Consider the following 27,988-nt stretch of genomic DNA (forward strand, 5'->3'; position numbering starts at 1 on the left):
GGTTAAACGGAGAGAAGGAAAAGAGGCGGGGGAGGAGGTTATACGCCACTGAACCAGAACTAACATGAATTCTGGGAGCATGAGTCCTGACTCTGAAGAGACCTGCTGTTGCCGTCTTTTTGCCAACTCATGAATCCGCCTGTTTAGTTGCAGTTGCGGCGCCTCACCTGTAGATGGCGAAATAGTACCAAAAATTACATTCGACTTGGTGGATAATTATGTCCAAATTACCCCGTTTTAGCACACGATTAAAAACAGTCACGATAGCGTCCTAAACAACAAAGGTAACGTGATGGTCTAATGCAGTTCATGGTACTAGTTTCTTATAACTTCTTCTTATGCCGTCTTAGTTCACCACAGATTTGAGCCCCGTAAATTACTGCTCCTTTTACGTTCTTGATCAGTCAATGTCTGCCAACACTGTAAATTTTAATTACTTCCGTTTTTACAACCAATACCAAAATAAAAGTCTGAAAACAAAATGCACTTAATTCCTAAACAACACACGCCAGTCACAAAACCAGCCACAAAAGGGGGCAATGCAAATCAGCCAAATTGTCATGATAGTGTTGAATTATGATAATATAAGGTCCACTAACTTTCCATTTTCTTTATTTTCCATTTGAGTCTTTAGACTCACCAGCTGAGTTGACTGCAGTGCTTCCTGTTTTAAATAACTCTTGCTTAAGAGTACAGTAAAATTACCACATTGCCATGAAAGAGCATTAAACACTGTTTTTCTTGTGTGACAGTTAAATTTACCCTGTTCGCAAAAAAAGCATATCCCAGTGCAGTTTTGGATGATTTGGACTTGGAATGCAAGGACTGCAGGATTCATGCTCTGTGCATCTTTCTCCGCTTTTGAATGCCATATCACCCACTCTCTCTGCCAACCAGTCAGCTTCCTGCACCAAAGAAGCCACCTCTGCAGACTTGGGGACATTAATGTCCCCTGTTTGGTCGCCTCTTCCTCTTGGTGTGTTAAAACAAGGATGCCTTTGAGTCTCCCTGTCCAGCTGCACTGCCACATTCAGAGGCACTAACACTACCTCCCTGTGTAATCACTTGCTACCCTGAGAAATGACAGTGGGAGGTAAATAAATAAATAAAATAAGAAAAGGCAGAAATCAGGGTGATATACATGATTGGGGAGACACTACTAACCCTTGATGAACAAATCACGAAAAGAGACGTGTAAGGATTCAACAAATTTATCAGTAATCTAATTTATTTTCAAGAATTGTTTCTTCTGCCAAGTTCAGGCAATGCATCAAAAGTGTCATTTAGGTGTGGCCTTTATTTTTCTGCGTTGATGCTCTGAAAAAGAACCACAGATGTCACTTCCTGGAGTACACTGATGGTGCTCAGATGATTGCTCATCACTATCTCTCTCTAACTCTTCTCCTCCTTCCTCTACGGGTACACGGGTACTGCATTTGTGATCACTGTTTTTTTCTTTTTTCTCTTTCTCCTCTCCCCTCCCCCTTATGCAGACACACACATACAAACACACACACACACACACACACAGAAACTGATGTGAGTTCCCCTATCTGTCAGAGCCAGTTCCTCCATTTAAGATGCTGACTTGTTTATGTTGAAGGGACAAGTGAATGACTTTTGCTAGCTCTCGCTGTCTACTTTGAAGCTTGTTTGAGACTTTTTCTTTTAACATGTCTGCTTTGTTGCAGGCGGAGCGATGATGAAACCTGTTTTGTTGCCGACTTGTGGTTGATCGATACCTTCAGATAGCAGAGAGAGAGGGACGCTGACTTACACACTTTGAGTGGTGTGATAAACAGGGTTTAGGCGTGAAGTTTAGTCTAGTCGATGAGTGCTAGGTAGGTAGCCCTCAACCCCAGCAGCTCTCTGTCTTGTGCCAGCTCTTGCCGTCCTGGGCACACAAACACATAGAGGACACAGAGGAGGAGGAGGAGGAGGAGAGGGAGGAGCAGGGCCAACCATGGAGCTGTAGGGACACGCTCAGATGCCCGTGTGGATCACCAGTGGAGGAGGAGTGCCGCTGAGGAGAAGAGCTCTGCAATGAACAAGACCAAGAGGTAATTAAAAAGAAAAGAAGAGGGTGCGTCAAAACCGAGAGTCTGGTGTACTCAGACCCACTTGCAGCTCAGTTTCTTAGCAATTGTAAGTCTAAGTATGTGTCAGCAGCAACTGTTTTGTGTGCAGCAGCTACAGTATGTGTGAACCTTGAGGTTATGAGATGCACTGTGGTTTCTGCAAGGCTCTTTACAAGTTGAAGACAAATGAGGCCATTTAGTTTTGTTTTCCTCTCAGTGTCTGTGTGTTTTCTGCCATTTATCCGAGTCTAGAGAGTGCACAGTGAAGAGAGAAAGAGACTATGTTTAAAGAAATGTTGTACATATCACACATACACACTCATACACAGTCACAGTTAAAGTGTTATACCGGCATCAGTGAAAAATATCATCTCAAATTATTTGTGTGCACTGCACACAAGCCAGCTCTGACATTCAACAGTTGTGCATGTCAGCTGAGTGCTTCCCGCTCAGCTTCCATGGATATTTGTTCTGCTTTTCTGTTCAGTCCAGCGTATCTACATTTACATGTCAGTTTGATGTTGTTTTTTACATTTGATCTTAGATACTGCTGATAAACTACATATTTAGAAGCCTGTGTTTCAGTGGTACTTTTTGACTGCTGCAGTTGTGACCGCAGCTCTTATCACATTGCCTGGAATGAAAAGGTTCTGTGTTGAGTGTTAAGGTAGTCAGACATGTGTTACGTGTGATTTCACTGCCTCAGTTTAAGGTCGAGTGGCCACATTACTCTGCGGCCCCTGTGGTAGGGAATACATGTATCATCTTCAAAATTCTTTACACAATCAGCACAACAGGCTTTAATGTGGTAACTAATATTGCTCTGACACAAAATGCATTTAGTGACATCATTCAAAGTAAACTGTTTTCTTACTCAAACACCTCAAAGACTTTGTATAATATTTAAATATATATATATTTGTATTAAAAAAATGGGACAACACTAAGCACCTAATTTAATTCCTATGAAAGACTTGCGCTAAGTGAGGAAAGATTAGTAAGCGAGGCAGAATCCCTTACTTGCCCCTTCATTGGTAAATGAATTGGAAGATGTGTCAGTTCACCATCTCTTCCAGTCACAGAGTGGTCTGTTGCCCATCACAAGGATGAAGCAGGCATGCAAAAAGGTTCGTTCCCGGGTATATTGCAAGAGGACAAGGTCGATTAATGGGCGATTCATTTCTGTGACATATACTTAGAGGTAGCACCATCAATGCAATTAAGTTTTGCCCTTGATTTAATTGTCATGGAATCGCTCTTTATGCTAAAGAAATAAGAGTTAGAATCGAGAGGCAAATTGTTGCTCCCTGTTGGAAGTGTTATTCAGCGTTCTGGTGTGAGAGAGGATCCAAATAGTTGTACAGAATGTTTAGTGAATTTTGATGAGAGATTAACTGTTGGGCTGAGATGTGTATTTGTAAGAGCGAGAGAGAGAGACAGGGTACGCATTGGCAGCACAGGTATGTCTTTACTGCCGGGCCTCAGATTCATGGCTGCAGACCAAAACAGTTTGTACCTCTTTTTCCTCACAAAACAGCCAAGGAGCTTGATGAATATTTATTGCAATTTTCTGACACTAACTACAATGGATGGTACAGTGACTTTATTGTTAGGCCAAATGGATGAACGGCTCATTGCAGTGGATGCATCCCCTTGATGCAGAGCGAACAAGAACGCAGGTTGTGAGAGGGTAGAGCACGAGAAAAAGAGCAGCACACAAACAAGGCCTTCAAAGGGTCCCTGGCTTCAATTAATCAATTAAGGAAAGAAAGAGAGGAATTTGCATATCCCCCCGCCAGTGTGAGAGCGAGAGAGCGAGAGAGGGAGAAAGGGGAGGGGGGAACTGGATCTGTAGCCAGGAGTCCTGACACGGATGGGAAAGGGAGTGAGAGAGGGATTTCCAAAGAAAAAAAGGAGAAGCTGTTTCCTGAATGGCTTGAATAGAGCAAGGATGAGGGGAAAGGAAAAAAGTGGGTGAAGAAGTAGTTTGTGAGGAAATGAGGTGAGGAAGGTCTTCCTAAAACAAAACCAGTGATACGATGGAGGCAGACCGAAGATCCTTGATTTAAAAAAAATTAATACCATGTTTTTTTTTTAAAATGATTATCATGCACATAAAGATATTCTTCTCACTGTCAAGGTTTAGCAGTCATGGGTTTTCATGAATGTACTATTACATCAGAAGGGTGATTTTACTGTGTTTACCCAACGTATATCTGACCACAAGGAAAAAGTGAATGCAAATGCTAATACAAGACTTCCAATTGTCTTCAGATTTGCATGAAAGTCCACCACACACTAACGGTATAACAACATCCATCTAGCAGAAACACAGAAAACAGACCATTGACTGCCGTGCTGTGCGTTACCTGCTCAGCAGGGGGAAATTCCCTAACAAACGTCATGACATCAATAACATTTCCCCATCAGCACTTCTGTTTGTAGTAGCGGGCGTGTGTCCTCATATGAGCAAGTGCTTTGACAGATGCAGCTGCGCTCACTCTGAGTCAAAGAGAGAGATGACAAGTTGTAAAGGGCACGGAGATAAGGAAAAAAACATTGATCAGAAGTCAGAAAACAAATTGGCCGAATGCACTTAAAACATTCATCATTTAAGTTTTTATTAATACAATAAGAGAATAAAGCATTTAAATTAAGATAGCATTAGTTTTACAGGATACAACCACGAAATAGAACTATGTAAAACTACTTGATAAAGCTATGCAAACAGAGTATTTGTGTTATTTCATCATTGTAAAACACTACATGTGCTTTGGTTTTTAACTGCTGGTTGAGGAAAACCAAACTCAATAATCTTCATTGAGCTCTAGAAACTTCACAGTTTATTAATGTTTATAATAAAAAAAAGAATAAATACAATACTCAGTAATAAGATACGACAGAACTTTATTTATCCCGAAAGAAAGGGGACTGTGGGTTCAGTCTGTTTATAGTAGATTTTCCAACTAAAGCACAAAAAATAGTCATTTGATTTTGCAAGTAAAGAAGTAAAACACTAAATATGAGTGCCTAAGTAAGGAGATGCAAATATATTACTTCAACTTCTCCTCAAGCAAAGACATTACAAATCATGTGATGAGATATAACATCCTCGCTTGTAGAAGGGAAATAAGTGCCGGAGGTATGGATCAAATGAACCCATAAACCTTGATTTAGTGCTTGTTTGGTTATTGTCCGTAAAATTGCTCAGGGTGGTACATGATGTGCTGTTTACTGTTAGTGTTTTGAATTCAGAGGCCAGGCAGTGTAATGAGGCGAGGAGGAGGAGGAGGAGGAGTGGAGGGCTTTTGTTGCCCAGCAGGTTTCCAAACCAGCCGTCTGGAACTGGACAACCAGAAGGCAGAGAGATGGGGTCATCACTGACATCCCCCCATCAGGGTTTCTGAATCCACAACATGGCTGAGGGAGAAATGTATAAATGTGAAATGTGCTTTGTGATAACTGTGACAGCTGTATGAAACAGCTCCTACAGGCAGGAGAGCAGATTGTGGTATTAATAGATCAGTGAATGTTGCCATGTACGCCTGTATGAAATTGTACATCTATGAGTGCCCACTCATCTGTTGTACATAAAGCAAACCAAGTGTTTTTGAGTGACTGCAGTGCGGACGTGTATGTATGTTGAGATATTCACAATATATGTGTGGGGGCTGGAGAAATGAGCCGCACACAATGGTGAAGAGAAGGGGATGCTGGTCTGGTCATTCAGGGAACTTGTCACCAGTTCTCTGAACTCTGTTTCCTGGTACTGTCATCACATTAGCCGCTGTATAAAAAACGACAGACTCAGCGCATACATGGTACACGCTGTCTCTTTACATACGTGGGGACACAATCTGAAAAACTCAAGCAAAACATTGACTGTTTTACCTCATTTTAAAGGAGAAAAACATCAGGTTTCATTTAAACTCGGGTATAATTCTAATTTGGCAGGATAATAGTGGATCAAATACTACAAGTTTAAGCAAAGATACCAGTTTTAATGTAAAACCTTCCAAAGAGTCACTTACTTGTTATTGCGAAATACAGTGAGACATTGCTAAACTGAGGCTCTGATCTGAAGAGGAAGCATTGATCGCATCATGAAACAAAGGAGTGAGATTTGTCTTTGTAAGGGCATTTATGAAGACCTTCAAGAGAGACTTGAAGGGCTTTTTCTTGTCCGAAGTTAACACTGCAGAAAAGATGATTTGCTCTCTGATCAAAAGTTGTTTAAAACTTCTTTTGCATGTCTGACCACGCTGAAAATCATTCCAGATTCACTGTATGGCCAAACGTGTGGTCCTCATGCTCTGCCTGACCTAAAACAACTTAAATCATTCTTTGTAGTTTTGTTTCTCCTTGGTCACAAACTGCCCTTCTAACCTAAAGAAAACACAAGCAACATGAGTGTTGTCCTAGTAAGTGGTTCACGACCTTTTGGACGTAATGGTAATCCCTAAATCAACAAAACGGCCACTTGGCAGCCCTTCGTCTTAACCCCGTTCATGAGCTGTTCAACTAATCCAGCCTTTACAGAGAGACTGCAGAAATCTGAGGTAGTTAAATTAATCAGACAACACTTTTGTCAACAGTGAATGTTATTTAACACGCCTAAAAAACCTGCCTGTGTTGCCCTGTTTTTACACGCTGTCATTGGCTTTAATACCTTTAGCTACTGTGCAAGACACAAGCTGTGCAGCTCTTTGGTGAATACATGCATGTGCTTGGACATAAAGGAACTCGTTTTCTGAGGAAGCACAATTACAATGGCTTGCAAATCAGTATTACTGTAATGTGACCTCATCCAAATGTTACATAATATTGGTCTTATTCAGCCTGACTTTCAGGTTTTCAGGGTGTTGTATAACTGCTGTTTAAAGCTTTGCATTTACGCTGCAAAGACATTGGCCAAGGCTTTTCAAATAGAGCAGAAATTTTGAAGCTTTCCTTACGGTAATCTGCAACAATGATCTTTTAAGCATTTTTAAAGAGTGTAACCAAACAAAGGTCTGAACTAAATGTTCAAAGAGGATGGCTGCTAGGATTAGTCAACACTTCACTAAGTATGACCAAGTAAAGTAGGACACTGTCTGAACTTGCAGCAACACTCATGATTTTCCCGTCGTTTCTAGCATGATGAATCTACCTGGAAGCTTCAGGTTGAGAAACACAGAACACTATGTAGTGTTGTCGTAGTTCTATGCAGATTTTAGTAGTTCTACCATTGGTTATGGTGTAGACTGCTGCAGAGCTGAAGCACAGCTTATCAGATGTGGGGAGCTGCATTTCCTCAGATGCTGACCTGCACTACCGTTCTACACTCTGCTCTACTTATTTCTAGACTACTTTTACTCCCTGTCTGTGCCTGACTCTCTCTCTTTCTCTCTCTCAGGAAGCCAAATGTGGAGAGCCCTGGAGTGCTGAAGAAAGGGAAGCTGGTCCAGCGGAGGAGGAATACATGTCCCAGTCCTCAGGACATCACCCGGGCCCTGCAGAGCCCCAGCTCTGCTCCCAGCGCCAGCGCTGCCAGCCTGGATGAGCTCATACAGCGCTGCCTAAACTGCTTCGGTCAGTCTCTGTCCCTACGTGTTTGCATGTGTTTCCAAAGTTTGTCATGTGACTTTACTCTTTATCACAACCAGGTTATATAAATGAGGGATGAGGGAGAATGAGGGGAATCCAGGGTGAGAGAGACTGACAGGGAGGGAGGGAGGGAGACAAAGGGCAGTCTCATACAATCAAGCTTTGTTCTGCTGGGCTTCTGAGGCCAACTAGCTATTCCCATGCAATGTTAAACTATACAGATCTCTCTCCTCCCAGCCACTCTTTCAGTGATCTCACTCTCACTCGCCTCATTGGTCAGTTCATCCAAATCACAAAAACACTTCAGGATACCCGTCATGTTGTCCAGCACACAGATCGTTTGTTTAAATTACAGAGGTTTGAGATTTCCACTGGTGCGGTCCTGCTTTCACCAAAGTAATGGATGTGAATGTAAGTTATTTTGTAGTCGTTAAACAGTTACGGCAGCAAATCAAAAAGATAGATTTGCTGCAGGTAATAGTGTGCTCGAATAGTGTCAGTATTTTGGTCTAAAAGGGTTAAAAATACGGTATTGACGGAGTGGAAAAAGGTGACAAGAAATGACACACACACCCACAGGCCAGTCAGTCTTTTGGCCTTTGTCCCACTTTACAACAATCTTAAAAACTAAGTGAGAGGCACTGGCTGTATATGTCTTTTTTAAATAAAAAAAAAGGTTCTTTATATCAAGTAATTGGAAACATTTGTCGAGACCTTTTCTCTTTTATGTGCTGATTTCTATTCATCACATGTAGGCGACAGGCAGGACCTACACTCACACCTACGGGAAATTTTAAATCAACGATCCACCTGAGCCGCATGTCTCGGGAGGAAAAAACAAAAAGCAACTCAGGAATAACAAACAACTGAACTCCATGACCCCAGAGCCATCATGCAAGCCCCACTTTCTGTTCTGTTACCACATTAATCCTCCTTGTGTGAAATGTACCACTGTGTTTTGGTTGCAGATTCAGAGGGGAAGCTTTCCAGCTCGAGAGGGTCCCAGTTGGTCCACATGACCCTGATGATGCACAGCTGGGTCGTGCCATCTCAGATGTTCGCACAGAAACTTCACACCATATATCCTCCACTGTTATTCAGTGCTGTACCGTGGTTCCACTGGCTCTCTGCTCCCAATCACATGTTCACGTTCATTAATCAGATCAGGAAACAGGCCTGGCTTTGTATTGCACTCCTTCTCTGCAAAGCAGATTTTAAGTATATATCCATGCTGGTATTCAGTGTAATGTTGTGCCCTACCTGCTCTGTATGGTTAGATCCTTGACTCTCTCTCTCTCACTTATAAGGATTGTCCCTCAGACAAGAGAGGACTGAGGCGGTCACAGGTCTGCCACCTTATCAGGTGAGTTTGGATGCCAGGCACAGGAGTGTGTAGTACGACTGACAGAACTGGTTATCCTGCTCCATTTGTGGGTGGTAAACATATTTTCTGCTTCGCGGCAAGGCAGTGGATCAGCCAGTTCCCAGCAGTATTCGAGGCTGACCCTCTGCTTGAACAGACCATGGGGGACCTGTGGGCGCTGGTCCGGTCAGACGGGGAGGAGCGGCACTCGCAGCTCATCGACCCCTCCTGCATGTGAGCCATGATTTGATTTGATTCACCATCAGGCCCTGGAGGAATTTTAGTTTTCTTATTTGGCCACAACTCAAACATGTTTTTTCAATCAAAAGAAAAATTTTGTTTTTCTATAAATAGAAAAAAAATATATTTTGTCCTGTTGCTTTCTTTTCCTAGAGGCCCTCATGTGAACATATTCCAGGCACCGTCGCCCTCTGTGAAGAAGAGGAAGGTGTCTTTGATCTTCGACCACATGGAGCCAGATGAGATGGCTGAGCACCTCAGCTACCTGGAGTTCAAGAACTTCTGCAACGTTTCAGTAAGTTCAATGAAAAAACATTTCACTATTTTTAACTTCCTGTAATGATCAGAGATGTTGCTGCTTCCGAAACAACCTCTCACAATAATTAAAATGCAAGCCATGAAGATTAACTAACACGTGTAACTGTCAAATACCGAGAACAATGTCATCCGGCTACAATAATCAATCCTTTGATTAACAAAGGCATGATACAGTAAAAACATTTAACAACTAAGCAGAAACTTTTAAGAGTAATCATTTTCTGTCCATGTTCTGGTAAATTCTGAAAAGTGCATAACCCTGTTCAACTCTTTTGATCTGGTGAGATGGTGAAGTTAGCTTGGTTAAATGTGATGATAGACGCTACCCTGCTTGTACACCTGAGTGAAATAAGTGCCAAACCCAACATGTTTCCTGCCTGACCTCTGCAAGTACCTGGACTACCGCAGCTACGTGGTGCGAGGCTCGGTGAGGGACAACCCTGCTCTGGAGCGGTCGGTCATGATGTGTAACGGAGTCTCCCAGTGGGTCCAGCTGATGATCCTGAGCAGACACACAGCCCAGCAGAGAGCTCAGGTCTTCACAAAGTTCATTCACGTGGCTCAGGTAAACTGGCTGAGGGATCAAAGATCTCAAAAACAGGCTAATAGGCTCAGAGAGTTTATTGTTTGGCTGCCAAAAAATGTACTTGTCTGGGTTTTGTTAAATTGACTTTATGTGCTGTTTCACCACCTGCAGTCATTAAGTCTCTCTCCTCTATAGAAACTTCGAGCTCTGCAAAACTTTAACACTCTAATGGCAGTGACTGGAGGCCTCTGTCACAGCTCAATCTCCCGCCTCAAAGACACCTCAAGCCTGCTGCCTCCTGACATCACTAAGGTATTTTAAATATTACACATCACCACGAGTCACTGTTGATGACTTCCTCACCACAGGACATGATTAAACTTTTGTCCACCTTGAACTTGTAACCTCAGCCTTCTGGAACTTGCACCATGTGTACGTATTTTGTGACCAAATATTCTCATTAGATCATTAAAAAATGTAACACATCTTTTGGATCTAAAAAACTAACTACAGAAACATATGGTTAATTTATCATTAAACTCTTGAGCTTTATCCTCTTTCAGGCCCTGAGTGAGATGACTGAGCTTCTCTCGTCGCGCAGCAACTACAGCAATTATCGTCGGGCTTACAACGAGTGCAGTGGCTTCAAGGTTCCCATCCTTGGCGTCCATCTGAAGGATCTGATCTCGCTAAACGAGGCCCTGCCCGACTACATTGACGAGGAGAAGATCAACCTCAGCAAGCTGCAGCACCTTTACAGCAACATCAGCGACCTGCTGGCCATTCACAGCAGCACACCACCTTTCGAGGCCAACAAAGACCTTCTGCATCTGCTCACGGTACGACACATTGCTAAGAGCTGATTCATAAGATTTTAGATTTAAAAAATAATCAACTAAGAACATCTTCAATTATGTTCTTTTAATGCTTCAGCTCTCTCTAGATTTATACTACACTGAGGATGAGATATATGAACTTTCATACACCAAGGAACCCAAGAACCCTAAGATCCAGGTCAGTAAGGCTACCTGCTCTCTTTGAAGTTGGGCTTTATCTAACACCAGCAGGCTCACATTTCTTTTAGCCTCTTTTCTCGAGAGGAGGGACATTTGTGTACTTTCTGTAGGTGTAACATCTTCAAAACAAAAGCACACACTCAGTGCTGAAATACACCAAGCTCAGCCACATCAAAGCACTATACGTTAGAGAAATGTGTTATGTGGTGGGTGTGCTCTGTTTCTTGTATCTAACGTGTGCAGTCCGTTGTGTCTCAATTTTGTATCTTTCGGTCCACAGCCTGTAGCTCAAGTTAAACCGCCTGTGGTGGCAGAGTGGGGTTCAGGGGTCACGCCCAGGCTCGACCCTGACACCATATCTAAACACGTTAAACAGATGGTGGATGTGAGTATGTGACTCTGCAACAACCCCTTGTCTTTCACTTCCTTATTACTTGGCAGGCTAAAGCAGAACTAACCAACTGCTCCTTGACAAGTGCAACTGAATATCTGATTGCTCTCTCGCCCCCTGCAGTCCATAATGAAAAATTACGACCAGAGCCAGGATGGTTACATCTCTCTTGAGGACTTTGAGAAAATAGCAGCCAACTTCCCCTTCTCCTTCTGCACTCACGAAACTGACAGGTGAGGAAGCTAAAACACACACAAAGGCCTCTCTGACGTGACTGCAAAACAGAGAAAACACGAAGCACCATGAATGGCGTATCAAACCTTAACTGTGTCACTTTTGTGCTGCTTCTTGGACAATTTTCCTCCCAGGGAGGGACAAATCAGCCGTGAAGAAATCACCTCTTACTTCATGAGGGGAATGTCTGTGTGTGCCAAGCTGGGCTACAACTTCAGTGAAGTGCATAACTTCCATGAAACCACGTATAAGCGGCCAACGTTTTGTTATATCTGTGGAGGCTTTGTGAGTATCCATTATAACAATTTTTGGATTGATATAATCGTCTAATCAAACTGCAGAATCACATATATTATGTCTGCCTCTTGTAGCTGTGGGGAGTCATCAAACAAGGTTACCACTGCAAAGGTAAGATCACAATCCATGAATTATATAAAAAAAGAGTAATCAGATTCATCCAAGCAAGATAATGACACATAGGCTATAAGGTTAATAAAGTTAAAGGGTCAGTTCACCCATATTACAAAAATAACCCTTTTACTTGCCACCGACCTTTTGTAATTTGAGTAAACTGATCTGTTTAGTAAACATGCGTTTTTGTTTAAATCATTTTTCTCTCTCTCAGACTGTGGGATAAACTGTCACAGACACTGTAGGGACCTGGTGGGAATGGAGTGCTCAAAGAAACATAAAAACACAACTGGGTCCTGCCCATGCACCCCTGCCCCTGACTCAAGAACCAAGGGCAACAGCTGGGGTATGTCTTTCAGAACACACACGTAAAAGCCAAAAGTCCTCTCATATGAAATGATGTAGAACCTGGTATAATGATGTATAATACTCCCCGTCAGGTTCAGAGGAGGAGGCCTTCGTTTTCCCCCAAAGTAACGAGACAGACCACAACAAGGGAACCTCTGACTGGACAAACAATCTCAGTGATTCAATGCTGTCAAACCGCTCTACTCAAACAGACCCTGGGGTGTGGACGCCTGAGAAAAGGGACCAGCGGGTTAACCACCTCAACTCTCTTGTTCACGCATCCCCAGAAAGAAGGGTGAGACAGGTTGTGACTCATGCTGGCTGACAGAGTTTATAATCCCTTTTAGGCATTTTATCTTATTTTGTGTCACAAATGTTCATGACATTCAGCGATTAAAAAAACCAAAACTATTTTTGTCGAAATTCCTGGCGTGGTTTAAATAGAGAACTTGCACAGTAAGAGCTTCGGGCAATGATTAATTTGTTAACAATTTAAGGTGCAATGACAGGAGCTAACTGACAAACCATCCTGGCTGCTTGGAGTATGCATTAACTACTTCAAATAACTCTCCTTAGTGCAGTTGTCAAGCGCATAATAAAATATTCTGCTGGTGATCTAAAATTAATAATGTGACCAACAGTTTTCCTGCTATGGGGCAATCATTTCAAGCATATATTAGCCTAGAAACTTTGATAACCTTGGTAGCATAGGTAACTACATTTATGCTAAACTCAGGTTGTAAATACTGCACACTTCAGCATATCCTTGCCGTCTTTAATTCTGTGCTTATAAACCTGGGACGTATTTTAGGCTAAATATTTTGGGTTCTTGATGAACCTTGGAGTAGCAGGATTTCGCCTTAGGACACGAAACAGCCGCGGTGACTGCAACGTAAAACTTCAATGCGACTACGCCTGTTAAAAGTTCACTAAAAATATTTTTGACAGTGTCAGCATCATTTGTGTTTTCCGTAGTGTCTTACGTTATCAAAAGGATGCTTACCTCCTCTCCCCAACTCCAACTCACGTTTCCACCTTCGTCTTCCTGCAACGACTCATGTTTTATCGCGAGATTTCAAACCGAGTTTGTCTTGTAGAATTAATTAATTTAGTACAATTAAAAAGCTCCGGCACAGGCATTTGCTCTGGTTGTCAGACTTGACCTCTGGCCTAAAATCCTAACTATATCTAATTAAATATATCATATTAAATTAAAACAAGAAAAAAATAAATAAATAAGAAAAGAAGCCCTTCAAAACTCAATGTACCGAGCACATAGTTGTGATTTTATAGTTTTTATGAGTACAAATAAATTAAATGGAATTGCTCTAGTTGATCAAAGATTATAGTAATTTAATTTAACAAATTAAAAAGCAAAATCTCTCTCCATAAACATAGTCTTTGACTACTGTAAGTATTATTTTCTGAAAGCACTTTCTCTGCAGATAAAAAAAACAGCATGGCTCCAAACTGCCTGTGTGACGTGAGATAAACCAAAAGCTTCCCACTAGAAACTGAAAGGGGTTTTCCACGCAACAAAAAAACATATCTTATGATAAATTTGCCTTTTATCTTTTGTTTTTTCAGGCCAACACACTGCCACACAGAGCCAGGGGCTGCTCCATGCCTGTTTCCTTCCTGCAGGAGAAGATGGAGGAGTTACATCTCTACAAAGACAAGAGCAGGGAGCCAGACTGAGCACTCCATCTTTCATTTCCCCTCATGGACAAAAAACATCCAGACACCTCCACGTTTCTGACAGACCTGTGTCTGTGACTGGAGTTGAACTATTGAGATGTACTGCCAATCACATCAGAAGGACAGCAAATATACATGGACTATCTCGTTTTTCAAGTATGGTTGTGACATGTTTGTATTATTTTATCTTTGTCAGTGTTCATAGGCTTCAAACATATTTTTCCTACAGTAACTTATGAACACCTCATTGTTTTTAGAACAGGTGCCTTGTTTCTCTGGTGCTAAATTTCTGCACAGCTACAATCTATGAGGTCTTTTATGACACCAGGCTTAAGGGTGTCCTGATCTTTTATCAATGTTATAAATGCAGGGTAGGAAAGTAACACTAACCTCAACAAAAGTTAAAAAAGGTCAATTTTAACTTCGGCAGCTATGACAACTCTGCTCATGAATTTGGCGAGAAGCCAACAATTTTAGAAAAGACATCAGTTGCTTTAATATCACTGGATGTGTTGAACCAGAGGATCAGGATTTTTGAAATTGCTAAAGGCCTATCTTTATGGCAACATTACATTGGCTGGATGTAATTAACCCCCTTGACATGACTATCAGTAAAGCTTGTCATAAAAAATGTTGATCAGAACTTCTATTTCGATGTATTTGTGAAAGAAAACTGTCCGTATTCATTGCCTGGTTTTGTTGATGAACAGCGAAAAACAGCTTGTGGAGGTAAATCCTTAAGAAAACTGTTACTTTCTGCCCTGACAGCATTTTACACAATTCAATTTCTCAGAGGTCTTTCAAGGATCAGCAGGACTGCACTGGATCTATGCTCCAAAACTTGCACATCATGTTTAGCTGAATGCCTATGTGTTTTGTCGTTGGTCCACAAAAACAGTCTTCTAAGAAAATGAAAAATACACCAACAATGTTAAATTGTCCAGATTGTGTTTCTGACTTAACTCATTAGCAAAAAAGGATGACATGAAAATCTACAGGCGTATACAATTGCATTTATTGTATAAAGACAAGAAGACAGCTCGGGTAACTGGTCATAATCAGATTTTCATTTTCAGGTAGAAAAAAATGGGGTTTACAACAGGGTTTAAACTACTGGACTCAATGAACACCAATCACAAAAGGATAAAAAAAAACTGCACATACAACTATTCAGAGTGGCAAAATATGCTTAATCAAAAACTGGATTAACTCTTAAATACTACAGTATCAACACCTATAAAAAAAGTTCCATGTTTGAATTCTATCGGAGTAAATAAAATGTGCTCACTCGGTAACTGAAAAATAAAGAGCAAGACAGAGGAAGGGTAATGGAGGTAAAAAGCATGCGTTTTGTTCTTTGTTAAGCTTCTCAAAACAAGCAAATATTCAGCCTTTGTTTCCTGCCATGTTACTTTTTCACACTATGATTCCTAGAAATATACAATTAACTCTTCAACCTGTAGCAAATGTGGAGTTTGCAGTTCAACAGACATCCACATTCAATGCATAATAGATAACATTCATTAAATGTTTTGATACCTATCATCTACCACCTCACGGTCACTGCTTGGAATAAGACTTCATTCAGTAAAAAAAAATTAAAGACATCAAACTGTATACAGTTTATGTGTACATTAATTGGTGAGGAATGAAGGCTACTGTGTTAAACCAGACAGAGACTGTTATGGTAGGGGACTTAATGTGAGACTGTACAAAATCAATTTGCTGTAGAGGTCAGAGTGTCTAGGACACAGGCGGATGCAGGGACAGATGCAGGGCGTAGCTACTGGGAACCGGAAGATGAGCCTTGGCTGCCCTGTCCAGGGTAGCTGCCGTACTGGCTGTAATACTGGTTCCACTGGTTCTGGTTCTGGTAGTACTGCTGCCACTGCTGAGCATACTGGAGGCAAAAAAAAAAGCAAGAACCAAGTGAGAACATGTTTACATTACTTCAGAACAGCGAATCATTTTCATAGAAGTTGGAAAAGTGCTGTTTTTTTCCCCTAAGAAACAAATGAAAATATGTGTAAAATGCAGAAACAGAGTATCTTCAGTCATTGATTACCTGCTGATATTGCTGGTTGTAGCTCTGTTGCTGTTGCTGCTGCTGCTGCTGCTGTTGCGGCTGCTGCTGCTGCTGCTGCTGCTGTGGCTGTTGCTGGTGGTGGTTGTACGTCTGTGCAGTGGTGGGTGTCTGGCTGTAGCTCTGGCTGTATCCTGGGTACTGACTGTAGTTGCTGTAGTAGTTCTGGTTGTAGTTGCCCTGGTTGTATCCTGGACTGTAGCTCTGGCCGTAGCCCTGGAGGTGCAGCAAGAAGTTTAGGATCAAACATTAATTTAATATTAAATTTAGTTTGTTCATTTCATAAGGTAATTTAAATACCTGGTTATATCCCCCCTTGCTGTAAGGGGCTGGACGATTGTAGCTTCCTCCTGACTGCTGGCTGCGGTTATATCCACCACGTGAATCAGAGCCTCCATCGCGGTAGCTGTTGCCCCAGCGGTTCTGGCTATAGCTGCCACGATTGTAGCCTGTCAAAAAACAAAAAGTGTGTGTTGTTCAATATACTATAGCTTCACATGATAAAGACTACAACGTATGAGGTATGCTCTGCTCACCTCCTCTGTATCCACTTCCTCCATCTCCACTGCGGTTCTGGTAGCTACCACGGGATCCATCACGGTTGTCATAGCGCTGAAAGCTACCCCCACCGCGGCCACGGAACCCGCCCTGCCTGTTGTCAAAGCGTTTCTCAGGGGGTGGGCCGGCCTTGCGGCCCTCCTCATTGTACTGCTTCATCAGATTTTCAGCCTCATCACGCTGCAGCTCAATGAACGTCACTGCCTCCAGGAAGTCGCAAGCCTCAGGGAGAGTAAAGTTGGCTTGGAGAGCGACAGGTGACCGCAGAAGGAGGAGGAGGAGAAGAGAGTGACAGCCCATCCAGCAAGAGACGGATGGAGAGGCAGAGAAAAGGAGAGAGAGAAATAGTGGGGTAGGGGGTTGTAGTGAAGACCAGAGTAGCCACACCACCAGAAGACAAAATGAAAAATAATTACTACCAAACAAGGACATTGGAAATCATAGAGAAATTAAGCGCAGATAGATGAAAGCAGATGACAGGGTATTGGGAACAAACATCACCTCCAGAGGAACATGGAGGAAAAATTTGTTTTAGCAGACAAAGGAGAGGGAGGAGTTCAGTAGAGGTGGGGAGGGGGACAAAAGGACAACTAGAAGGTTGGTGAGAAAAGGAAACAACACTGCAAACCAAGGACAGTTGATGTAATGCTGTTACAAATTAACTTCTGACAACTTCAGCATGTGACTGCTGGTAAGTCTGCAATTTGGAAACATCCTTTTCACGGAAGCAAATTGTGCAATATTAACTCTACTATTAACTCATGACCTTAAGATGGCCCAAGTCTCAGTTTGCAGTGCATCAGAAATAAGCTGTATGGGAAGTGGCAGATAGAGGGCAAAAATAAGGAAGAATCAAATTCATGTGGACTGTTTTAAAAAATGTCCAGGTCTGATATCTGGCCAAAGCCTATGATGGGGGAAGGGGGGAGGGGGCATCTTCCAAGTTTGATTTTAGAGACAACACATAGAAAAGTAAAAAGTAGATCTGGTGTTTTATTTGTTGTTTCCACAGCGTTCCTACCTTTCATTTCTAATACAGCATGATCGGGCACATCCTTCCCCTGCTCATTGGTTTGCTTTAATGTTCGTTCTTTTAAATCCTCGTCCGTGGGACAAATTACAATAGCCTTGCGTTGAAAACCTTCAAAAGGACGCATTTTTCGTCTCCTTGCTGATCCATATACATTTGTCTAGCAATGGTGACAAGAAAGAAGTAGAAGCTTGTTTGTTATTGTTTACTTGTAATGGCTTTCCACTGGAAGGAAGCTGGAACCCTGTAATAATGAAGTGAGAGAGGTTTGGCTCGGTTGTCAGTCTACGCTTTTACTCAGGTTCTAATGGCCTCTCATCACTCCACAGACTTACCTCTCACTCGGTGCATCCAGGTGCCCAAAGGACTGCCGGTAAATGTTATTCATGGAAACAGGGGGACCCAACAAATATTCTAACTATCTGTACGCCACATAAACTCAGTTGCCCAACAACATTTTGCCTTACGGGTTTGGAATCATTAACATTAAACAGCCTGTCCTGCTTTGATACGTTCAGCAAATCTTAGTATTCTATATCTCGCTATGTTATACTTGAGTTAGTCACGCCAGTATTAGCCATTACTGAGACTTAGATTATTGGAAACATTAAAAATATTACATTCTTTCCTGTATAAGCAAACTATGCATACAACTGATCTTAGCCACACTTTTAATTGCCATGTCAGAGCTACTGCAAAACTATTCATGTTCATTAACTTACGTGTACTGGCATGCAATAGCTTAAAGACATCAACAAATCCTGCCACAGATCTACAGCTCAAAACAAAGCAGATGATAGGACTTAACTCAGAATCATTTGCCATTAAACTTAAATCGAGGATTCATCAACAGCAGCAGTTTGACACACTTAACCACGCAACGACAAAGCTTCTGAGCGGGCACACAATTCCAAGGATCAACTCCAAACCAAGAGACAATTCCTTTTCACTTAACAGAATCGAGTGATTTCTATACTACATTATACTTCAACACTTTTACTTTTAGTCATTGACAGAAGTTGCACAGCAATGTAAATGTAAATACCCCGTCTTTAACAGCACCTTGTAATATTTTTAGTTTCACTTTAGCAACTTGTGCAATATTTCAATGTAACCACTAGGGATTACATTCCTTTGTTCCTGTGAATAACTGATCTGTTCAAACTGTTTAAAATCAACACATACCTCTTACTAAGAGTAGTCGGAGTTGTTCACTACTAATTCTCCCTTTCTATGTGGTCTCATCTGCAGTATGACTTAGCTGAATCAACTTCACACACTTATTATCTACAAGAGCATGCCACACCAAAAGCGACAGGCTATTCTGACAGGTCCCCCAACTCTTACCTGGACTTACCTCATCTTCATACGGACTCTAGTCCCAGTCAAGACAACAACAGACAGATATAACCTACCTGCACATACTCACAGTATCCAAAGAAAACCCAGTGTGCCATTAGACCCACCTACCTTTTTCACATTTACTAAGCCCAAGAATCTGAAAATCTAAAAACTGTTAGTCATTACTTACCTTCAGGGTCAATTAATTAAAAAACACACTCAAAAGCTCCATGTATCTCACTTAAAAATAGCTTTTAAAAAAGCCATAATCTCTCTTATTAAATTAGCAACAGAAGGTGTTTTTCTTACTCACCAGTCAGAGCTTACTTGTTTCTCAACATCTTTACATAGTCATGGTTTACTTGTACATTTTTGAAATTCACAAGACAAACAATACTGTATTATGACAAGAAATATCAAGAGCAAATATACTGAGGGATGAAAACATGAAATATTCTGTCACTTATGAGAGCCATTAATCAGTTTCGTTTTACAATACATGACAAGCAAGTGACAAGAGGGTGATCAATGCTTCTTCTACTCTATAATACACAGAGCCCCCTGAAAGATAAATAAATAGTCCATTAGAGAGAGTGATTATCAGGGCACAATGACTGACTGTGGCGAGTATAAGAGCAAAGTATGGGTGGGAGGGCAGTACCTGATCTAGGATGTAGTTGCGTCTCTTGCGAGCAGCGATCTCAATCAGCCTGTTCAGACACTGGGTGGCCTGCTGTATCAGAACATCCCAGCGCCCGGAGTAGTTCTTCTGGCGACGCAGACCCATCACCTGCGGGGGGGGGGGGAGAAAAAAATCGCAGAGTAGGAAAATGAAAGTCCGAAAAACCTTGTGGAACGTGTTTAGTTAGGGGGTCGTGGCACAAACCAACCTTCATCTTGTCCATGATGGCATTTGTGCCCAAGATGTTGTACTTCTTCTCAGGGTTAGTCTCTGCGTGCTTTATGGCCCAGGTGGTCTTTCCGCAGGCAGGCAGGCCAACCATCATCAAAATCTGAAACAAGTCAACAAAGAAAAAAAAAAGTTTTACTCACCAAGTCCATTTTCTATTACAATTATTTACAATCAATAAACCCAAACTGCATGGTGTCAATGTATAAAAAATAACAATCTGAAAATGTGCAGGAGGGATTATTATGTTTTGAAGGCTCTGGTTCTGTTTCTATATCCCTGTAAATCAGGAGTGACCGTTTTCACAGAATAATTTTGACTCTTTCCTACCTCGCATTCGGATTTGGTTGCAGGTCCTTTAGTGCCTCTGATTTTGTCCTCCATGTCAAGATTGTGGATATAGGTGTATCCCTCTGGTGGGGGGAAGTACGGCTGTGGTTTCTGTCCAAAGTTGAACTCAACAGCACAATTCTTCACCAGGACATGAGGGAACAGGGCACGGCCTGCAAGCGCCTCCTTTGTTGTCCGGAAAGCAACTCCCAACCAAACTCCATTCTTTGAGTAGCCCATCTCTACCTCGTCGCCACTGTCAAAGTCCTAAAATGTAGTCATGAGGAAGTAAAAACGTTAGTCATCTGTTTTAGTTCAATTTGATAAAAATGGGTTTTATTTTTCCTTCTTATTTTCCATTATTTATGGCGTTCCTTCCCGTTTCCAGTGTTTATCCTTCATGTATGCTATACTTAGTGTATGTTATTACCTTATTGTAAAGCACTTAATCTGCAATTCTTGCTGACTTAATGGCTTCGTAAAATATTGATGAATCAGTAAATCCTAACATGATGCCATTTAAGATAGAATATTGGAATAACTGTTGCTATTACTTACAATGTAACAACCGATGACGTCGTTTTCACCAAACTTCTCACCAAAATCAGCAAACTTGCAGTCAGAGGATTTCTTTCCCGTTCCACCATAACCAAAGGAAAAGGGCTCCTCACCTAAAACAAATCACAAACAAATGCAATATTTAATTTAACGCAACACCTCTTTGTTGCAGCAGTTTCCTTCATGTCAAACATCATCTTGATTGTTAGTGGAAGTACTCCTCTCACCAAGCTGTGTGCTGCAGTGGTTAAGTGACCATCCAATTCTGACCACATGAGGATCAGGCTCACTACTGGGAAGGTGCTTCACAGGAATTTCCTCATTGAGCTAAGAGCAGGAAAAAAATCTGGTCAATATCATGAGTACAGGCTGTCAAAGATAAAAAGCAACAAGCCACACATTAGAAGGTAGCATACAAACAAAGAACTTGTCATTGTCTCTGTATGAAAATCTTCTTAATTCATTACAATAGGGTGAGATTCAAGATGAGGCAGGGAGGGATAATATCTATTCATACTGAATATATGTTCTTAATACTGCCACAAGGTGTTTGAACAACTACTTCAAACACAGTTTGTGCTTATACTGAGCTCAACATAAGGCCAAATGTAGTTCACACATATTGTAAATGAATAGGAGAACCAAAGGAGCATAACCCTTGTTTTTACTGTGGACACAACACACAGAACAAATTGGTTTAGAGTAACTTAATGTTCCACCAGTCAAAACCACTAGCTGCGTCAGAAAAGTAAGCATATGATTACAGCAGCGTGTGTCTGAAGCACATTTCTATCCGGTTTTAAAATCATCTTGACATAAGACTAATTTTTACCTTCATCTCATAACAGACACGGCCCTGGGTAACACCATGCGAAGCTCGTGCTCCAGCCCACAGGTACGCAAAGCCTTCAATAGTCAGTGGATAACCACTGTAGCGATCTCGGGACACTTTGAAGTGTAGATCACAGTTGTCTGAAAAGAAGCCAGAAAACATATTAAATATTTAATGTGAAAAAAAGATACAAACATGCATCACTATAGACTAAACCACGCACTTGTAAGAGTGTTTGTCAGTGTTTATCATACACTTTGGAATGCAATAATTTTTCCATGTACTATCGTGCCAGTTCAAATTGTTTCAGCATGTTCAGCAGAGATACTTTTTCTCCAGGGGATAAATCAGACAATGCCCGGCAAGCTAAGGCACACTCAGCTGAAGTAACAGTATCTAACATGCTGCATGCAGCTGTTCTTAAGCTACTCAGGAGATGGGAATCCACTCTTAAATTCACACCCCTTCTCCTGATAAAAGGGTGTACAAAGGGGGCTTATTTTCAATTCAGATTACCCAGTCTATGGCTAAAGTTAAAACAGAGCTAATGGATGGTAAGTGCTACAGTCACTTAAACTTCTTTTAATCAGAATTCATCAAACACCTCCACAGAAAAGTAGTACTTCTGATGTTTGGTTGTAAGTTCAGGTAAACTTAAGAAATTTAGAAGCTCATGGAGAACACGTGAAAATGAAAGCAAGCCAGTTAGAGGGCATCCAGCCGCACAGGACGAAAAGCTCGTAACAAGTTATCTTTACTTGGACAGAGAAGAATTTCATCCTCATACTTACATGTATCAATTGTTACAAGAGTGTCATCAATGTTCTCCTCTTCATCCTCAGCTGGGGGCTGTGGTGTGCGGGATCTGTACAATATCAGCAGAATACAATGTTTAAAGCTGTACAAACACTTTTAATGGCAAAATTTGAATAGAAAAACGAATTACGTATTTTCCCCAAATCTTCTGTTGACATATTGTACTTTACTAAAACCCTAAATGCACACTATAAAAATGAATAATCAGCATACCTCTTGTCCTCACGGTGCTCATAGTAGCCGTAGGCCCTGCTCTCCTCGTACGGTCTCTTGCGTCCGTAGTGTCCACCCTTGTCATCTTCAGCTTTCACTTGCTCAGCCTGAGCTGTGCCATCCAGCTCGCTCTGAGGTTCTGTCCCATGACTGTCCTGCTGTTGGTCTTCAGCAGGCTCAGGATCATCTTCCAATTTGACCTCCACTTTAACTTCTAAAATGATAAAAGAACAATGACAGGAACTCCAATTTAGTGTCACAACTTAACAATTTTTCCTCATTTTGTGTTGCTTTGTCTGCGTTTTCTCGTTTGTGATCTTATTGAACATATTTTTGTTGAGCTTGTTTTTTGTAATATCTCATATGTATTTTCTTTTGACTTATGTGTATTTTTACACGTATTATTTATGTGTAAGGCCCATATATGGAAGGGCACTGCAAATAAGCTTAAGCTAAAAATAGTGGTGTGGCATTGGTATATCACTGCTCTTGTTGTGAACTGTTCATGAGTCTACCATCAAATCAAGGTCTTAGTCAGAAGTCCTCAATAACAGTCGGAATTTACAAACTTGCAAAGATGCGAAAATGTTTTGCATTTTTCAAAAAATTACCTTCAGTTTTCTCAATGGCCTGCTCGGGCTCAGGCGCTGGCGCAGGCTTAGTTTCTTCCTCAGACATCATTTCAGTTTTCTGTATATCAACATCTGCTGTGAAGTCAGGCATGCTGTGACCGGAATCTGAAGCTGGATGGCTTTCATAAGGTTCCCCCTCTGCCTCCTCATCCTCGTAGTAACCACCTGAATCTCTGCCTTCATCTTCCTCCTGAAGTACATCACCATCACCGTCACCATCACCTTCAACTTCATCATCATCATCACCACCACCACAGTCCTCTGCTTCCTCCACTTCCTCCGCTTCTGTAATGGAAAAGAAAAAGGAAAAAAAAGTGGTTCTCAGGCTCTTGAAAACAGACTTTTATGAATTCAGTGCATTGTTTTGAAATGTACATTATTGTGTTTAACAGTTTGTCTCCCATAGGAATTAAATTCATAGAAGGGATAATTCTACGCATATGTAAAGGAACTTTTTTCTGAGATGACTGAAATGCGAATCTAAAAGGTAGCGCAAAATTCACGTGTGTATAGTGATTTCACTTGAAATCAGACGTTATAAGAAGAGACCATCATTAACTTTTCTTCTGTTTATATACCATTCATTTATTAGTACTATACATATAATCAAAGTTAATATCTGACGGGGGAAGCATTATCTTCATAAATAAACTGTTAAACAGCAACAAAGGGGCTTACCCTGTTGGTCTTCCGCATCCTCTACATCTTCGTCTTCTTCGTTCTCTGGTGTGTCCTGATAGAATTCATCCTGCTGCTCCCCTTGCTCTGAGGCATCAGCCTGAGCTTCAGCCTCCAGAGCGGATTTCAGCCTCTCCACCAAGTCTGCCTTCAGGCCTTTGATGTCCAGGCCGCGGCGCTGGAGCTCCTCTTTCAGTTCGTTAACTTTCAGTTTCTTCACGTCGACACTCATTGTGTTTCAGATGTTTATTTTCTTTACTTGATGCTATCAAAACAGGGGGAAGAAAAATGATATAGCACATTTGACAACATTGCGTGTAACTTTCAAATCGATATCTGATGGCGGCAGTTTTTCTCAACCAAACATGCTACATTAGCTGGTTGGCTAGGCTTGCAGAGCTGGCTGGATGCTGCACCACTGTAAAGGCTTGCTTTCACCAAATGTCAATAAACTTTGTTATCCCTGGTTAACAATCGTCTTTGCCTATATAATTGTCTGCTAGACGAACTTAGAACAGGAATATTTAAGATTGTTATTTGCTTCAAGTTACCGCTACGTGGCTAACGCTCTTAGCCTAGCTGTAGCTAACATACCGAACACCGATGGAGAAGTATCTTAAGTTCTACTTAGCCTTGCAGTATGCAAACGTTACGCGTTATTTTGTATGCAAGTCTAGTAATCTATGCAACATGTACTGAATGTATTAACTATGATGCAAAATAAGCTCAAAATAAAGTTAAGGCCTACCTCTTCTCACGCGAGTTGCGCGGGTCAGTCGTGATAGAAGATTGAGGGAATCGCTACTGCCCTCTAGGGTCGGAGACAAGACCGAAACCCATAACCGGAAGGCATCAAGACTGGTACACTCAATCCGATTACTATTTAAAATTTACACCGAGGTGCAATCGAGTGTCTGTAGTGAATAAAGCGTTTTTAAAAATAAAGAGTTTTTTTTATTGCTAAATTATATTTGGACGGGAACTACGAGGGAAACGCGACATTTTGGCTGTGGTAAGGTGTATGAACTCGTTGCGCACTTGGAACAATCCAAAGGAAGTGATGTGATGTTTACGTTGAAGGAATGCTGGGTAGTGTAGTGTACACCAACCCGCCGACTCGGGCTACAGGTAGCTAACGCAAAGGATTTTCTATAGTTCTCACTTTAGCAAAATGTATTCTTATATAGGTCACAAAATAATATCTTAAATCTGGAGCAAATTAGAGTAGAATAAGGCGGATTTTTAAGTGAAGTTTGTATTCTCTTGTGTGTAATGTGACACAAACTCTATTAACAGACTGCATACCATTTTATTTTACACAATCATTTTACAGCTGTCATCACATCCAATGTACATGAACCAGAGAAGGGATTTACAGTATAAATGCAACATGACATGTCCATGAAATGGCAGGGGCACACATGCTAATGTTTGTTTTTGGCTTTCAATCGAGTACACAACATTTTGTTGTCATTTAGGAGGGCTTTGTAAAATCAATTTAATTTCCCAAGTGATTAAGTTCCCTGACAATCAATGAAATCATAAGAAAACTAAATATTCTGGAGCTTTTATAAATATATTATCTTTAAAGTCACCTTTGCCTTTTACTGCAAGTCTTTATGTACAGTCAACTTTATAATGAACATGCAAGATCAGCCATAAAAATACACTATGAATATCATAGCGATCCCCCTTTACAACCAGTTGCTCAAAACATGAGCTAATTATAACACCCAAATCCACAGCGCACCGATATGCGTATGTCTACCTCTTACACCCAATTCAATGGGCAGACGACAGTGTGTGAAGCAGGGGAGTTATCAGGGTGTACATATGGCAGTGCTTTGTTTGTGCACTCTTGTTCTTTCACCCACAGATGAACAAACACGGCCTTGCCATATAGCAAAGAACTAATTTAATCATTTTTTGCTGGAAACAGGAAAGGACACCAGTTGCCTGTTGACCTCTCTCAGCTGAGCATCTAAAGTCTCTGTGGTTAGTGCTAGTTCTGCTAGCTGAGTCTGTAGGCTTGTGATGGTCTCATTTAGCTCCTCTTCTTTGCGACGAGAGTTAGCAGCCTGCCTGGTGTACTCCAGCACCATACATCCACCACCAATGAGAAAGATGATTGCTTCTCCCAGCAACTCTGCACCTAGCTCTGCAGCAGCATCTTCATTAAGTGGCTTAATTGTGGAACCTCGAAAGCCCATGATCCGCATCTTTGTTCTCATCTCAATCCAGTGGTAAACTGCAAGGACAAAGAACATGTAGCGCACAGATCCAGTTAGACATTGCGTCAATATGATATGTAGGTATTGCTTGCAGTTGAACTTGTGCATTTAATGACCTCGCAGAAGTGAACAGTTTAAAAAACATGAGAATGCAATAAGATGCACTGGTTTGCATTCAGTTTGTAAATGTAAAGCAAAGTAAACCTCTCAAGCACATTTTGGTTTCCTTAATTCAGATAAGTTAGGGAACATTTTTCATTCTGAAACATGGGCATGCCTTTAACAACCACCACCAGATGTAAACTGCAATTTGTTTCAGCAGCAACTGCAATTTAAATACCAAGTCTTAATTTCCAGTACCTCAGTGGCATTTGCCTGCCTTCTACCACGTACCAAAATAACAATATTATTAACTTTTTGTAGTAAAGAAAGGGGTGATCCAACCAAGAGTTGTACCCAATCAGCACCCAATGTTTCTCCATTATGTCCAAAAATAGGTTTCCTATTTACCACTGTAAAGATTTGCTCTCTTTTTAATGGACTATTGACATTTACAGTGAAAGTGTGTAAATGCTTTGAAAAGTAATTGAGTAGTAAGAGCTAGTAAGGCTTTTTTCATTCATTTTTGTTTATGGAAAGCCATTACAGTATTAATAACATGATATTGAATTAGCATTACCTTCCATATGGCAGTATTTATTGCGGCCAAACAGAGAAATGCTGTGTCTAAACACCGTTGAAAAGTCGCCGGTCAGAAATATCTAATTTCATAGTCTCAACAGGGAGGGTGACAAATGAGGGTAAAAGCCATTTATCCCGCTGCCATGTATTTGTAGAAAAGCAACGTCTACAACCTGCTCAATGACAGAAAATACCCGCCCTCTTCAAACATCCCTGGCTGCCATTTGTCGACCAGATAAAAACTTGAAAATGATTGGGTCAGCGGTCTGGACAATTGCTTTCTCATTGGTTGTTGTAACCCTGCTCGTTTATCCATCGCCCGAGTGTCTGACACTGAAATCTAGCGGTCATTAGCAGCCGTTAACTCGTTTACTCACTCTGTGCCGGCGGCAGACAGACGTAATTCTTAAAGAACTCGCTTCTCCGGGCTCCCGCTTTTATACGGTTAGCCACAGGCTTGCTCATTTGCCTCACTCCAAGGTAGAGGAGCTTGGCGATAGGGAAGGCACCGACAACCATCTTGGCGGAAACGCTTCACCACCAGGGCGGAGCACGTTGAGGTTACGTGATGACGTTAAATGATTGAGTCAGTCACAAGCACGCCCAACGCGAGCAAAAAATGAGATCAACTCTATTTTTTTTTTTACTTGACTCACCTTTTTGATAACTTTTGAGTCCAGAAAACTATTTGTTTTAACAATCACTAACTAAATTATATTGTATCTGAATGTCGGTCAATATTTAACTTAATGTGTGATTTTAAACAACACCAACTTTATTGTGAAAGGAATATAATATTGCTAGCTTTCCTAAATGCCCCCTGTGGAAGAAGGATTGAAACAGCATATATTTAAATATTTAACACACATTGACTTTCACTTCAAAC

The 27,988-nt window shown here is 41.3% G+C and overlaps 3 protein-coding genes across 4 annotated transcripts; 1 reads left to right on the forward strand and 2 right to left on the reverse strand.

Annotated features, from left to right (window-relative positions):
* Nucleotides 1-1,583: 1,583 nt before the first annotated feature.
* rasgrp4 (RAS guanyl releasing protein 4) lies at nt 1,584-15,787 on the forward strand. 2 transcript variants are annotated; one of them, XM_069668480.1, is made up of 17 exons: nt 1,584-2,060; nt 7,474-7,649; nt 8,633-8,744; nt 8,965-9,027; nt 9,130-9,261; nt 9,421-9,562; nt 9,977-10,150; nt 10,307-10,423; nt 10,675-10,950; nt 11,045-11,125; nt 11,408-11,512; nt 11,642-11,751; nt 11,887-12,037; nt 12,124-12,160; nt 12,378-12,509; nt 12,604-12,806; nt 14,099-15,787. In XM_069668480.1, exons 1-17 carry the CDS (start codon nt 2,044-2,046, stop codon nt 14,207-14,209), a joined length of 2,139 nt encoding a protein of 712 aa, XP_069524581.1. In that variant the 5' UTR covers nt 1,584-2,043; the 3' UTR covers nt 14,210-15,787. The 2 variants fall into 2 exon arrangements, with proteins under 2 accessions (XP_069524581.1, XP_069524580.1); XM_069668479.1 differs by lacking the exons at nt 1,584-2,060; nt 7,474-7,649; nt 8,633-8,744 and having other exon boundaries at nt 8,988-9,027; nt 9,134-9,261; nt 14,099-15,786.
* Nucleotides 15,203-24,993, reverse strand: hnrnpul1 (heterogeneous nuclear ribonucleoprotein U-like 1). The gene is made up of 16 exons (XM_069668477.1): nt 24,939-24,993; nt 24,191-24,455; nt 23,492-23,797; nt 22,881-23,094; nt 22,643-22,716; nt 21,852-21,991; nt 21,247-21,346; nt 21,020-21,132; nt 20,462-20,728; nt 20,112-20,234; nt 19,883-20,011; nt 17,872-18,040; nt 16,829-17,092; nt 16,593-16,741; nt 16,275-16,508; nt 15,203-16,109 (listed from the first exon to the last, which is right to left on the reverse strand). Exons 2-16 carry the CDS (start codon nt 24,420-24,422, stop codon nt 15,993-15,995), a joined length of 2,631 nt encoding a protein of 876 aa, XP_069524578.1. The 5' UTR covers nt 24,423-24,455; nt 24,939-24,993; the 3' UTR covers nt 15,203-15,992.
* Nucleotides 24,994-25,485: 492 nt separating this feature from the next.
* opa3 (outer mitochondrial membrane lipid metabolism regulator OPA3) lies at nt 25,486-27,621 on the reverse strand. The gene is made up of 2 exons (XM_069668912.1): nt 27,480-27,621; nt 25,486-26,438 (listed from the first exon to the last, which is right to left on the reverse strand). Exons 1-2 carry the CDS (start codon nt 27,619-27,621, stop codon nt 26,110-26,112), a joined length of 471 nt encoding a protein of 156 aa, XP_069525013.1. The 3' UTR covers nt 25,486-26,109.
* Nucleotides 27,622-27,988: the final 367 nt, after the last annotated feature.

Source organism: Semicossyphus pulcher, unplaced genomic scaffold (assembly GCF_022749685.1).
Source record: "Semicossyphus pulcher isolate SPU_LCO1_2020_fin unplaced genomic scaffold, fSemPul1.0.p SCAF_19, whole genome shotgun sequence".
Lineage (NCBI taxonomy): Eukaryota > Metazoa > Chordata > Actinopteri > Labriformes > Labridae > Semicossyphus > Semicossyphus pulcher.

Coding starts and splice junctions, on each gene's coding strand:
- opa3 (XM_069668912.1), bottom strand. CDS start 27,621: ATGGTTGTCGGTGCCTTCCCTATCGCCAAGCTCCTCTACCTTGGAGTG. Junction 26,439..27,479: donor CTGTCTGCCGCCGGCACAGA/GTGAGTAAACGA, acceptor TTGTCCTTGCAG/TTTACCACTGGATTGAGATG.
- hnrnpul1 (XM_069668477.1), bottom strand. CDS start 24,422: ATGAGTGTCGACGTGAAGAAACTGAAAGTTAACGAACTGAAAGAGGAG. Junction 23,095..23,491: donor GGCCATTGAGAAAACTGAAG/GTAATTTTTTGA, acceptor TTATCATTTTAG/AAGTTAAAGTGGAGGTCAAA. Junction 21,992..22,642: donor TCTTGTAACAATTGATACAT/GTAAGTATGAGG, acceptor GCTTCTTTTCAG/ACAACTGTGATCTACACTTC.
- rasgrp4 (XM_069668480.1), top strand. Junction 8,745..8,964: donor GCACAGAAACTTCACACCAT/ATATCCTCCACT, acceptor TCTCTCTCTCAC/TTATAAGGATTGTCCCTCAG. Junction 12,510..12,603: donor AACCAAGGGCAACAGCTGGG/GTATGTCTTTCA, acceptor ACTCCCCGTCAG/GTTCAGAGGAGGAGGCCTTC.